The sequence below is a fragment of the Hevea brasiliensis genome, chromosome 18 (genome assembly GCF_030052815.1).
Source record: "Hevea brasiliensis isolate MT/VB/25A 57/8 chromosome 18, ASM3005281v1, whole genome shotgun sequence".
In the NCBI taxonomy this organism is placed as follows: Eukaryota; Viridiplantae; Streptophyta; class Magnoliopsida; order Malpighiales; family Euphorbiaceae; genus Hevea; species Hevea brasiliensis.
Genome location: NC_079510.1, coordinates 42,481,389 through 42,496,217, shown reverse-complemented (window position 1 = coordinate 42,496,217; position 14,829 = coordinate 42,481,389). Strand labels below are relative to the sequence as shown.

Genomic DNA, 14,829 nt, shown 5'->3' with positions numbered 1-14,829 from the left:
ATTCCGACCCAGGGAAGAGCTCGGGACATCTAACAATGGTGGGGTAGCCAAAATCTCGATCCAATTCTAAGACTTTTTCGTTAGCCTGTCTGTCGGATTCGAAATTTACAGATTCGGGTAACCATTGAATTTCCGCGAATTGAAGGTGCCTACACGAAGCCCACAACACGGGAGTTAATATATAAATTTTACAAAATTTTCTAAGCTCATTTAGTACTCGAAAAAATACTACGAAGTTTCATGGGACCCACTGAAAAACGATGTCGAAAAATTTTGAAATTTATATTGCCGCGAAGCTCTCGAAGAGTGGAGTACTTTGATACTTTCGGTTTTCTCATGGGGTTCACGGTTTGCGAGAAATCTAGCCCAAAAGTCAAAATTGACTAAAACTTCCTAGATAAAAATTGGGCAAACCGCTCAATAGATTTTGGTGTTCTTGGTGTCTATGGAAAGCTCTCGAGATGTAGATGAGGATTGACACAAGACCCAGTTCGATCGGTGGCCGGATCGGCCGGATTTTGGCCGTGGTGAAGTCAAACGGCTGCGCGCCTGTGGAGAGTGGCGTGGGAGGAGGGAGGAGAGAGGAGAGAGAGGAAGAGCTACGGGAACGCATGGGAAAGAAAGAAAAAGAAGAAAAAGGTCGGTCCGATTCGACAGATTTGATCCGATCCGGTTCGATTCGGTCGGTCCGATTCAGGATACAAAATTTTAAATTTTTACTTTGCCTTGGGACCAAAAATGAGGCCCAAAAATTTTGAAAAATTTTTAGAAAACTCAGAAAAATTCTTAGAATCTAAATATATTTTTAGTTTTACCACGTGGTCTTTAAATTAATTTTTAAAAATCATCAAAGTTTTATATTTTCAGAAAATCAAACCTGATTTCTAAAACCCGAAAAATTTAAAATAATTTCCTAAAATTTAAATAAAATAAAATATTAGTATTTACTCACAAAATAATAAATATTTAAAAATTTGAGGTGTTATACTATGCATAAAAAGAATTAAAAATATATTTTTTTAAATAATTCTGCCACAAATTAATTTAAAAAGTAACTATTAAAAATTTTAATTAAGTAAAAATTTTGAATGAAAAATTAATTTAATAATAAAAATTTATTTTACATATATATATATATTCACACACTACCGTAATAATACTGATAATTCATTAATATGCTAAAAAATTATGTTGAAATATTTTATTTTATTTTAAATTTATTTAATTTCTATTTTATACTCTATGCTGAAAACAACTTTATATTTTAATATTTTTGAATTAAAGTAAATTAGCTTTTTTTTATAAAATTAGGTTAAATAAGTTTTCTTAATGTTAGGTATTGTACAAAAGAGTTAGTCTTCTCTTTTTTTAGCTCCTCTTATTTTAGTTTATCTTCTGTAACATTTTTTAGAAATAAATCAAAATAAATTAAAATATTAAATAATTAAATCAATTTTAAAATTTAATTATATTTATTTAATTTAAATCATATTAAGAAACAGACAAATCACTATCAATTATTCCTTTTATAGGTTTTTAAAAAAAAATAAAAAGTGGAAATAGAAGTCACGTTCACAAGATTCTATTGGGCGTGTGAGTGGCACAGGTCCACTAAAAAAAGTAAGAAATTTGAAAGAAAGAATATAATTTCTTTAAGAGGTAAAGGTTAGCACGAAGTAGACATATGCACGCGTGGCTGGCACAAGCCTTGCTTTTTAGGTTTTATCTGCTTATTTGTTCTTTAGTAGGGAAGGCTAATTGTATATATAAAAAAAAATGAACTGAATAAAATTAAATTTAATAATATTAAAATTATTTACTAACACTATGAAATTATTAGTTGGATTTGCAATCACGCCAAATCAATAGAAGTTTCAAATTGCCTAATTTTCTATTTCGCAAAGTACACAAACAACGATGACTTATGTCAATGTGCATTATTATTCATGTCCATTCCACAAACCGACATGTGGTGAATTTGGATTACGTATTAGCTACCAGGCACTAGCTCTGTATTCCGTTATGCGCTTGGCTCCTTTACACAGATCAGCCTCCTCATGGGCAGTGAAGAAGGGAGAGGAGAGAAAATTGAACGTCTATTTTCTTGGAGAATCATTACTATTCATCTCCAGAATAAATATCCATCTGCCTTTTCTAAGAAAATGATTACATTCCCCATTGCTCTTCATGTTTCATGTGTATTCTTTATATATATATATATATATATATATATATATATATATATATATATATATATATATATATATATATATATATATATATATATCCTCGCATTCTTCAATCATAATAATAATAATAACAATTCAATCATAATAATAATAATAATAACAATAATAAACATTCTACCATAAGTCGGGTCTTCAAATCTTAATGATTTTCTCTTTAAGAGTTTTTTATACATCAAAATAAATTATATTAAAGATGATAAATTTAGCTCTAACTAATATTATTTCTGTCCATAATTATTTATTGTTTAAAATTTTTACACTACAATTAAATAAATAATTAAATTATTTATATTATTATAAAATTTTTTATAATTTGATTAAATTATCCTTTATCTTACTTGATTAGGAGGGGAAAGGGAGAGAATAAGATTACTTATGAAAAATTGTAGTAATAATAATAATCCCATTTCCTTTGAAAATACCCTTTCAACCTCTCAACTTTTTTCTCCTCCTCTCTTCTACGGTTTCAGCCTTAGCTTTGTTCCGGTAGCCATCCTTTGCCTAAAGAGCAGGGGATAATTAATTTCAGTTCCCTTTTTTAAGTTTGAGAGATTCCTTTTCTTGTCTTTTTTCAGTCTCTCGTTCCAACTGCCTGTTTAGCGGCTTTTCCCTCTACGTTTTTTGGGTTGGGTTTAGTTTTAGTTTTATTTGTGTTTAGATTAGATGACTGCAGGTTTTGGGCTCCAACGTGAGGAATTGGAGCAGATCGGAATTTATGTGTTCAATTTCTGACTTTTGGGGTTTCCCCGTTGACTGACGTAATAAAAGGTGTTGGATCACTGTTTCCATCAAGGCTACACAAAAATGAGAACCCTGTGACAGTCACTTCCTGGCTTTGTCCAGCACTAGTCATAGCCCTTTATTTTCTTCCAGCGTTATGAAGGTTTAATGTAGGGGAGTTATTTGGATTTTGGCGGAGCATTTTGCCTCCCATTGTTGGTGATGTTAGTCTCTCCCATGCATGTGTGTTTTTCTGGTCATGCAACTTCTCCTTGGTAGTCTCTACTGATGAAGGAAGAGGAGATGATGGTTGCTACTGAATTTGGATTCGGGTCAAACCCGTTTAGATCTATGAATCCATGTTTGTCAAGGTGTTGAGCCCAACGTTCTTGGCCCTGGGTTTTGAAGGTATTATAACAGTGTTCTTTTAATGGGCTTGACGTTGTACTTAAGTTTCATATTAATGAAATATTCTTTTCTAATAATAATAATAATCCCTACCTATATTCTAGTAAATTATTTAATTCTCTATTAATTACTGCTTTAACTTCAAATAAAGAGAAGTGAAACTTGATACTAAAATCTCTTAGTCCAAAATTTTTAAGTTTAATTAATTTAGGCACATTTAATATAAGCTTAATCTTATATGAAAATGAATTTAATAAATATTAAATTAAATATTTATATTAAAATATATATAAAATTAATTAAAATATAATTAATAAATATATAAATTTAAATGCAAATATATGATGTGATAGTTATCAAACTTATTGTCATATATATATATATATATATATATATATATATATATATATATATATATATATATATATATATATATATATATAATACTAAATTAAGCATATTAGAATCATGCACTTTCTCTATTATGTATTTTTTAAATTTCAATCATGCTTTACTATTTAGGGAAGAATGGATATTTGAACCACTGATTTGCTTCAATTTTTTTTTTAAATTACATTTCTTTGTCAAATTTAAACTATGGGTTCCTACTAGCGAGAGAATTGATATATAATTATTTGACCCACTCGTTTAATTTATGTTTTTACTATCATTATGGGCAAATTTATTTTGATATAAAATAGAGATGATGATTTTTCACCCTCTATAAAGAAAAACATAATTGCAGCAATGATATAAACAATCTGGGAATCAGATAATTAACAGTACCTAAACAGTAAATAGTACTTAATAATATTGGGAATACAAAGCCAAAGTCCAGATAGATTAAAGAGTAAAGAAAGAAAAGGAAATATTGGAGAAATCAAACTCGGAAAACCTTAGCTATGGAATAAGCAGCAGCGGAAGCCATGGCTCCTATGAAGGCAGTTTGGATGGCACTTTTGAAGGATTGATCACCAGTAAAGTGACCCTTAATGAACCCAAATATTAGTAATGCCAGAATCGTTATTAGAACTGATGCAATCACGGCGTCTTTAGCAACTGGAAGGATCATGTATGGTGAAAGAGGTATCAATCCACCTATTATGTAAGATGTGGCAATTGTTAATGCACTCTGTAATGCTCTCATTGGGTCTGGTTTCTCCAGTCCTAGTTCAAACCTGCATTAACACTACGTTCTTATTAATTTCATTGAAATACTAAATTAATAAATATAAAGATAAAATCATAAAGATTTACTTCATCATGAAATTAAGCCAATGTTGAGGGTTCCTCCTCAAAGCATTGACCACAGGCTCATATTCATGTGGCTCAACTCCATACCCAGCTAATATTTCTCCACATTCAGCAGCCTCTGCAGAGAGATTTATGTAAGAATCCCAAAACATAATTTTTTTTTTTTTTAATTTTTTTCTGTTCATAAAACTAAAAATGATGATGGAAATAATAAAGGAAGCATCTGTAAACCTATATCAGGGGCGCTGATGATCTCTTCTTGTTCTCGTTTCAGTTCCCTCATGTAGTGGTCAGCTTCACTTTTGGCTGCAAGGTACCTGCATTCTTTCCCTTTTCAAGAATCTCTGATGTTAAAAAGAAAAAAAAAATAAACAGTTGTAAAGAATTAATATACCCTCCAAGCCCCATGGAGATGGCACCGGCAGCAACTTCAGCAATGCCAGCGATAAGAATGATGCTTGATGTGACATTGGCTCCGGACAAGCCAGCGGCGAGGGCAAAAGGGACGGTGAGACCATCAGAGACTCCAATAATGATGTCACGGATAATCTCACTAGACGTGAAGTGTTTCTCTTCGTGTTGTTGTAGAAGCAATTTCTGCTTCTCTAGATCAGCATACCCATTTTCTGCCATCAAAAATTTTCTACAGATGCTCTGTCTGTGTCTTTCTTGGAATGAAGTTATGAGAATTGAGGCATATATATAGAAGGAAAAATGAAAGGATTTGAAACTAATGGCCGTGTCTCTATGCACATTATTGAAACAAGGCAGGTTTTTGGTAGATTCCATTGAAAAGAAAACGATAAATATACTAATCTAAGAAAGTTATGTTCAAATATTTTATTTTATTTTTAGTTTTTTTGATTTCAACCCAAATTGCGTACTCTATGCTGAAAACAACTTTATATTTTAATATTTTTTAATTAAAGTTTATTAACTTTTTTCTTATATAAAATTAGGTTAAATAAGTTTTTTTTGAGAAATTATACAATAGTCCTGGTGTACAACGTCATCAGGTAATGTGATACATCTAACCAATAATAATACGACACATCATAAGTATTACTTGACAGAAAATTATTTTATTTTTATGATAAATTTCTGACTAACCTTTTTATAGTTGACGTGTTATTTTCTGTTTAGTCTAATGCACCAAATCATTTCTTTGACCTGGTACACCAAGACTATTATATAATTTCCCCTTTTTTTAATGTTAGGTATTATACAAAAGAGCTAGTCTTCTCTTTTTTAACTCTTATTTTTAGTCTATCTTTTGTAATATTTTTACAAATAAATCAAAATAAACTAAAATATCAAATAATTTGATCAATTTTAAGATTAATTATATTTATTTAGTTTTAATTCATATTAAGAAACACAAATCATTATTAATAATTCCTCTTATGGGTAATCTGTTGAACTCCACAATTATTTCTCAAAAGATTAATTGTATGTGCTCAATAATGTTGGTAGTAGGATTTGACTAGGAATTAATAGTCCTCAACACCTAAACTTTTTAAAAAAAAAAATAAATGAAAAATTATAAAAAAATACCATGCGGCTGCATGTTTTGCTACATTCAGGACTGTTGAATGCTATGCCCTCTATTATACTCTATTTTTTCTCATAAAAAAACAAAGCACGCATATGCTGTCAATGGCTAGCATCTATACAACTTACAGCCTTTATCTCCCTAAAATTAGGAGGAGAATATACATATTTCAAGTCTCATCATCAGTTTCACCACACACTTGCACATGATTGTACAATAAAATTCCATTTATTAATGATTTTGGAAGTAAACATGTAGTTGAACTCTAAAGCTCAGTTATTTTACTATACAGCACCAACCATGAAATTTCATTTATAAATGATTGTACAACATTAACAGATATGTTGCAAGAAAAAAGCTTTAAAGGTAACTAATATTTCACCTTTCTTTTTATGTTCAAATTTTTTAAAGCTTTTCAATTTGCAATTAGAATGTAATTGTGCAATGTAGGGGAAACTACCATAATAATTGTGCATTGATTACTAATTTGTTTTGGACACTTAGTTATGCAAGCACATGACTCTAAAACTCCCTTGGACTTTATTCACCAACTTATGATGAATAAATTTTAACAATTGTCTTTGAACTTATATGATTATAACACACAGTTTTTCAATTTTAAAATGTAACTTAAAACTCCTCTAAACTTTCAAATTTTACATAGTAAAATTCCTCTGACTTTCAATTATTAATTTTTTAATTAGAAACTGATCTGAACAGCTCCCACATGGTGTTTTATCAATATTTCTCTCTTCTCTCTTATGCAAAGTGTAAAATTATCTTCTCTACATGTGAAAAATTATTCTGTCTATAGAGAAGAAAATGATTCAATTTACACATGATTTGAGAGAAAAAAGAGAAATACTGACTAAGCTACATGCTGAAACTGTCCAGGTCAGCTTCTAACTGAAAAACTGATAATTAGAGATTTGAGGGATTCTACTGTGTAAAATGTGAAAGTTGATGAGATTTTATGTTATATTTTTAAGTTGAAAGACAGTGATGTTGGTAACTAGATAAGTTCAATGATGGTTGTTAAAATTTATTCACTTATGATGGATGCTACTGTGTTTTTTTTTTACCTTGATGCTAATGAAAAGTTGACAACAAAAAATTATTTATTTTGTTAGATTTTCATTGCATACATGTTATTTTTCCTTGCAAGCTGTAGATTGAGAGTAAGAAGTTATTTATTAATATATTTTCAGTGCTTATAGTTGCTTTGTACTATGAAGAAGAAGCAACATTAAAAGTTCTTGAACATGGGGTGACTTTGAATACATTATAAGGCTTTGAACAATATTATACTCAAGAAAAATTAAATGTCCCTTCTCCAAATGAACTACTAAATAATCTCTTGGCCAGCAATGCTGTGAATTGATGAAATTGGCATTCGCTTGTGTATGAATAGCAAGATTCAGGAGCAAAGCAAAAAACTTTATTTTTTTTTTAAGATGCACTATTTTATTTTATTTAAAAATATTAAAATAACATTAAAATAATATTTTTAAAATATTTTTTATTTTCACATCAGTAAATTTTTAGTCACGTCATCAGCATTTTAACGAAGAATGATGAAAAATTGTTTTTTTATAATAGTGTAAAATTTTAGAATATCACTTTATCATAAAGTAAATCACAGACTTTAAAGTAAAAAATGAGTGAAATTATAATTTTTTTTTTATGCAATTTCCAAAAATAAAAAAATTGGAAATAGACAAGTCACGTTCACAAGATTCTATTGGCCGTGTGAGTGGCACAGGTCCACTAAAAAAAGGAAGAATTTTGAAAGAAAGAATGGATAAATTTCAACAACTGTCCCTAAATTTATGTGGTTGTAACACTACAGTAATTTAACTTTAAAATATAATATAAAACCCCATAAACTTTTAAATTTTACACAGTAAAATTTTTCTGACTTTCAATTATTGATTTTTCAGTTAGAAACTGATGTGAACAGCTCCCACATGGTGTTTTATCAACATTTCTCTCTCCTCTCTTATGCAAAGTGTAAAATTATTCTCTCAACACGTGAAAATTTATTTTGTCTATAGAGAGAGGAATGATTCAATTTACACATGGTTTGAGAGAGAAAAGAGAAATACTGACTAAGTTCCATGTTGTAACTGTCTAAGTCAGCTTCTAATTGAAAAACCGGTAATTAAAGGTTTGAGGAATTCTACTGTGCAAAATGTGAAAGTTGATGAGATTTTATATTATATTTTTAAGTTGAGAGACTGTAATGTTATAACTAGATAATATCAAGAATGGTTGTTAAAATTTATTCACTTATGATGAATGCTACTGTGTTTGTTTTTGCCTTGATGCTAATGAAAAGTCGACAACAAAGAATTATTTATTTTGTTAGATTTTCATTGCATACATGTTATTTTTCCCTACAAGCTATAGATTGAGAGTAAGAAGTTATTTATTAATATATTTTCAGTGCTTGTAGATGCTTGGTATTACGAAGAAGAAGCAACACTAAAAGTTCTTGAACATGGGGTGACTTTGAATACATTACAAGGTTTTGAGTTATACTCAAGAAAAATTAAATGTCCCTTCTCCAAATGAACTACTAAATAATCTCTTGGACGGCAATGCTGTGAATTGATGAAATTGGCATTCGCTTGTGTGTGAATAGCAAGATTCAGGAGCAAAGCAAAATACTTTGTTTTTTTTTTAAGATGCACTATTTTATTTTATTTAAAAATATTAAAATAACATTAAAATAATATTTTTAAAATATTTTTTATTTTCACATCAGCAGATTTTTAGTCACGTCATCGGCATTTTAATGACGAATGATGAAAAATTATTTTCTGATAACAGTGTAAAATTTTATAATATCACTTTATCATAAAGTAAATCATAGACTTTAAAATAAAAAATGGGTGAAATTATAATTTTTTTTATGCAATTTCCAAAAATAAAAAAATTGGAAATAGACAGGTCACGTTCACAAGATTCTATTGGGGTGTGAGTGGCACAGGTCCGCTAAAAAAAGGAAGAATTTTGAAAGAAAGAAAAGGAAGAATTTTGAAAGAAAGAATGGATAAATTTCAATAATTGTCCCTGAACTTATGTGATTGTAACATTACAATCTTTTAACTTTAAAATATAATATAAAATTCCCTAAACTTTCAAATTTTATATAATAAAATTATTCTAACTTTTAATTATTGATTTTTCAATTAGAAACTGATGTGAATAGCTCCCACAAGGTGCTTGGTCAATATTTCTCTGTCTTTTCTTATGCAAAGTATAAAATTATTCTCTCTATACGTGAAAAATTATTCTGTTTATAGAGAGAAGAATGATTCAATTTACGCATGATTTAAAAGAGAAAAAAGAAATACTGATCAAGTTTCGTCCTGAAACTGTCTATGTCAGCGTCTAACTGAAAAATGAGTAATTAGAGGTTAGAGAGATTTTACTGTATAAAATTTGAAAGTTGATAAAGTTTTATGTTATATTTTTAAATTGAATGATTATAATGTTTTAGGAATGATTGTCAACAATTATCCAAGAAAGAATATAGTTTCTTTAAAAGGTAAAGGTCGGTACAAAGTGACATATCCACGTGTGGCTGGCACAAGCCTTGCTTTTTATTTTTTGTCTACTTATTTGTTCTTTAGTAGTGGAGGATGACCAGCTCTAATCTTGTTTAAATTAGTATCTATATTTATCTTCTAGATTAAGATTGTAAACTGATATTTCAAAAAAAAAATTAACATTAAATTGATTAAAAATCAATAAATTTTAATTCAATAACACTACAATCACCATTATAACTGTGAAATCTTGAGTTTAATTCCCAATTGAAACAAATTATATAAAAAAAATGAAGCGAATAAAATTAATATTAATATTATTTACTAACACTATGAAATTATTAGTTGGATTCCAATCACGCCAAATCAATAAAAAATGAATAAAAGTTTCAAGTTGTCTAATTTTCTGTATCGCAAAGCATAGTGTTGAGGAAAGTAGACAAACGATGATGACTTACACCAATGGGCATTGTCATTCATGTCCATTCCACAAACTGGCATGTGGTGAATTTGGATTACGTATTAGCTACCAGGCGCTGGCTCTGTATTCCACTATGCGTTTGGCTCCTTTACACAGATCAGCCTGCTCATGGGTAGTGAAGAAGGGAGAGGAGAGAAAAATGAACATCTGCTTTCCTGGAGAATCATTACTATTGATCTTCGTCATAAATATCCATCTGCCTTATCTAAGAAAATGATTACATCCACTGGCCCCTCCCTCCTTCCTTTTTAATTATTCTTCATGTTTCATGTGTATTCTTTATATATATCCTCACATTCTTTAAACTAAAAAAAATAATAAATAATTATAAATTAAAATATTTAAATTCTGTTATCTCCGTTTACTTTTATTTATTGTTTAAAATTTAAAATTTTTATACATTGATTAAAAAGGTTAAATTATCTAAGTTATAATAAAATTTTTTATAATTTAACTAAATTATTTTTTATCTCACCTAATTAAGAGAGAGATAAATGATAAAATGAGTTATAAAAAATTATAAAAATAATTATTGTGCTTAATAGAGATAAAAATAAAATTAAAAAAAATAATTAATATTTTTTTTCTAAATGATAGATAATTTGAATAAAATTATTTTTGAAAAGTTACAGATAAAAGTGACCGGAGGTAATGTTAACCATCATTATTGATCTATGGAGAGTCAAGCTATTAGGAAGCAAAACAACAATTAATAAACAACAATTAATGAATATATATATATATATATATATATATATATATATCAAGAAGTTAAGGGTATGTCTGCACTGGAGCTAAACCTTTTGGTTAAACATTAATTAACTTTCAAACTAATTTAATGAATCTTATTGATAATTATTCCTGCCTACTGAATTTTGGTAAACTGTGGTCCAAATAATGAACTATCACAAACCTAATAGAGCAGGTATCATCAATTATGAAGTAGTTCGGATTCTTGAAAAAAGATCATAGAAAATGTCATATAGTTAATTACAAGTTTTATATAAATATAACAATTAGAGTAGCTGTTGAGCCATTATTTTAACATAATGAAATCGAGATCATCATGTAATTAAATAATTAATAAGGAGAAAACAATGTCTAGTGGAATCTGAATAAGAAACCTGTGGGTGTGAGAAACACTAAAAGAGTAGGCTTGATGCATTTGGCAATGAGTGTACTGATTGGATTTGCTATCCGATGCCTGTGGCAACCACACGCCCCTCAGAATAAAGAACAAGAAAAGTGAATGGCTGGTGGAACTTTATGAATTCCATATGGAGTGTCTCCACCCACCCCACTCTCCCTGACATTTTTGCAGTCGCGAAGAAGATAAGAACTCTCTCTCTCTCCTGCTTTATTCCTCTTCCAAGTCTTCGCGCTTCCTATGACTAATAATTCTCCATAGAGTAATAGAGTATGCTTAGTTTAGGAAATTATAGCGTACACTCGAGTAGAGACAGTAACGTCGAGTTTTTAGGGTACTCATTTGATTAAATTATAATAAAACATGTTTAATTAGTATATATAATCAGATTTGAGATAGGTTAAAATTTAAAATTTAATACTTTTAATGAGTTTGAATTTTATATATTCAGTATCAATTATTTAAATTCATTTATATAAATATTTAATTAAATATAAAATATATATTATTATATTAATATTTAAATATTTTTATATATTTTATTTTATATAAAATAAAATTAAAATATTTTATAGAATTATTAAATTTTAAAATATAGGTTATTATTAAAAATACTTTTTTATTTGAATTTTTAATTAAAATATATAAAATTAAACAGGTTCATGTATTTTTCGGATAATAATAATTGGATTTGGGAGGAATTCAGGTAGTTTAGAATAAATTTTAATTGGGCTTAAAATGGGTTCGAGTTTTGAGAATATTAATCGAATTTGAATATATTGATTTTTACGAGTACTTTACCTTTTACCATCATTATTCTTATGTATTTAAATAAAAATAATTATATTATAAAATTAAAATAAAATTTATTATTTATGAGTGAAAATACACATATACTATATGCACCTAATAATTTACCTACTTATTTATTGAAATTTCAAACTGAACTAAATTATCATATTATTTCGTAAGAATTATATTAAAATTAAATTTATTTTACTGTGTCAAACTCGTATTAAATTAAAAATAAATTAAATATTATTTTTTATATTTTAAAATATATTATATACTTTTAATATAATTATATTTATATATAATGAAAATTGTAATATATCAGAATTATTATATGTATTGTAATTATAAATTCTATAATGCAATATTATCTTTTTTTTTATTTTCTTAATAATTTTAATTATAACTACATTAAATTACGTTATTTATACCCTATAATTAATAATTAGATAGTTAAGAAATGACTAAAAATGCATTACATGATATATTGTATATTAACAAATAATTTTAAAATTTAAATATAATTTTTTATGACAATAATTATATATAATTATTTTAAAATCTAAATTGAAACTAAAATTGAAATAAAAATAAATTACATAGAATCGAACTAAAATCGAAATATTGAAAAATTAAATTAAAATCATACCAAAAGTTTAATTTGATTTCGATTTTTAGATAACTCCAAATTGAGAGAAAAAAAATAATATAACCCTAATTCTCCAAATTTAAATCCCTAATAAAGATGGACACAAAATTTTAATTAAAAAAAAAAGCATATAACCTTTAAAAATAATATAATTATCTTCACAATACTTATCATTTTCTACTTTTCAAAAACTAAAAGATTAAAATTTAAATTTAATAAAATTATTAACTCAAATTTTTAAATATTAATTAATATTTTTAATTACTCTAATATTCAGTTCGAAAAATATAAATTAGCTAGAGGCAAGTTTTATTAAAATTATATATCTATAACCTATAAACTTTATACAAAATTATTAAATTAAATTATTAAATAAAACTTAGAAAATTAGTAAATCATCACGCTGATTAAATGAAACAGGAAAAGAGAGAATACATCAAAATATTAGTACGTTCAAGGTTTTTTTTTTATCTAGAAATTTTGAAAATTTGTTGTAATTTAATTTAATTTTTTGACACATTTTTACACTTCATTCTCTGGCTTATCCAATCTTATCAATATAATCAACTACTTATGAATTTCATTTTAATATTCATAATTCATCAAAATTTTAAATCATTTAATAATTATGATTATTTTAGTCGTGCACTATCTCTTTTCATTACTATCAAATCTCATCGCTATTTAATGTTCAATAACTATCAAAATAAAATTATGGAATAGTTGATAGATGTGGTAATATTGGATTTTAAATGGTAATAATTAACTAGTGAAAAAAATAAAATTTAAAATTTAATTAACAAAAATTGCATAAAATTTTAATAATTTTTAGAAATTTAATTATTTTTTCCGAGATTTAAATGTAAAAATATGAAAGTATTTAACTTTTTGGAAATTATTTTTTATTTTATTATTTTTTTTTTCTCATGGTTGGAAAAGAGTTTACAAGAAAGAGAATTCCGATACGGCAGGGGGCAAAAGAAAAAATAATGAATATCTAGAAAAATATACGCATTCACACATTCTTACACTTTATTTTCTTTTTAATCCAATCTTATCAATATAATCAAATATTTATAAATTTCATTTTAATATCGTGATGCATCAAAATTTTGAGTCATTTGATCAAATATAATTATTTCAGTCATACGCTGTCACTTCTCATTACCACTAAATCTCATCACTATTTAATATTTAATAATTATTAAAATCAAATTACGAAAAAGTTGAAAGACGTCGTAATATTAAATTTTAAATGGTAATTATAAACTAGTGAAAAAATAAATTTTAAAATTTGAATGATGAAAATTAAATAAAATTTTAATAATTTTTAGAAATTTAGTTATTTTTATCAAGAATTAAATGTGAAAATGTTAAAATATTTACTTTTTAATTATTTTTTTTTTATTTTCTCAAAGTTGGAAAATAGGTTACAAGAAAGAGAATTCCAATATGGAAGGGGGAAACAAAAGGAATATTGAGTATCTGGAACAGTATACGCATTCACACCATTGGTGATTCCTTTCCCATTGAGAGAAGAAATGAATTGAATCCATCTCCTTTGGCTTTTTTTTTTTTTATTGCAACCACTGTTTTCACAGAAGTTATGATTAAAAAAATCATTTTTTAAATATATTAATTAAAATATTAAAAATTAATTTAAAATTAAATTTAATATATTTTTTATTATATTTAAAATAATATTTTATTTTAAAAATATTTGTTTACCACTTAACATCAACTTTGAATAAAACCTAAAATAATTACGCCACATCAGAAATAATAAAATATCAATTATTTTAAATCAAAATAAAATTACATAAAAATAGCATTAAAAAATTAAATTTTATAGATTACAAATCTTCTTTTTTATTATCAATAAATTCATCTTAATTGTTTTGAAAAAAGCCGTTTGTTTTTATCTATTAATATTCGATTATATTGAAAATTATTTTATTATTTAAAAATTTAAATATATTAAATTAATGTAAAAAAAATTAGATTTTTAAAATGATTTAATGAG

At 26.6% G+C, this 14,829-nt stretch overlaps 1 protein-coding gene across 1 annotated transcript; it reads right to left on the bottom strand.

Moving 5' to 3' along the window:
- Positions 1-4,103: 4,103 nt before the first annotated feature.
- On the bottom strand, positions 4,104-5,369 carry LOC110652046 (vacuolar iron transporter 1). Its single transcript, XM_021807537.2, has 4 exons — positions 5,026-5,369; positions 4,863-4,948; positions 4,635-4,749; positions 4,104-4,555 (listed from the first exon to the last, which is right to left on the bottom strand). The coding sequence occupies exons 1-4, from the start codon at positions 5,262-5,264 to the stop codon at positions 4,258-4,260; spliced, it is 738 nt and encodes a 245-aa protein (XP_021663229.2). The 5' UTR covers positions 5,265-5,369; the 3' UTR covers positions 4,104-4,257.
- Between the last annotated feature and the right edge of the window lie 9,460 nt (positions 5,370-14,829).

Excerpts from the sequence above, each read along its gene's own strand:
- LOC110652046 (XM_021807537.2), bottom strand. The coding sequence starts at position 5,264 with ATGGCAGAAAATGGGTATGCTGATCTAGAGAAGCAGAAATTGCTTCTA. Across the intron at positions 4,750-4,862 it reads CATCAGCGCCCCTGATATAG|AGGCTGCTGAATGTGGAGAA; the intron begins GTTTACAGATGC and ends ATCTCTCTGCAG. Across the intron at positions 4,556-4,634 it reads TGGCTTAATTTCATGATGAA|GTTTGAACTAGGACTGGAGA; the intron begins GTAAATCTTTAT and ends GTGTTAATGCAG.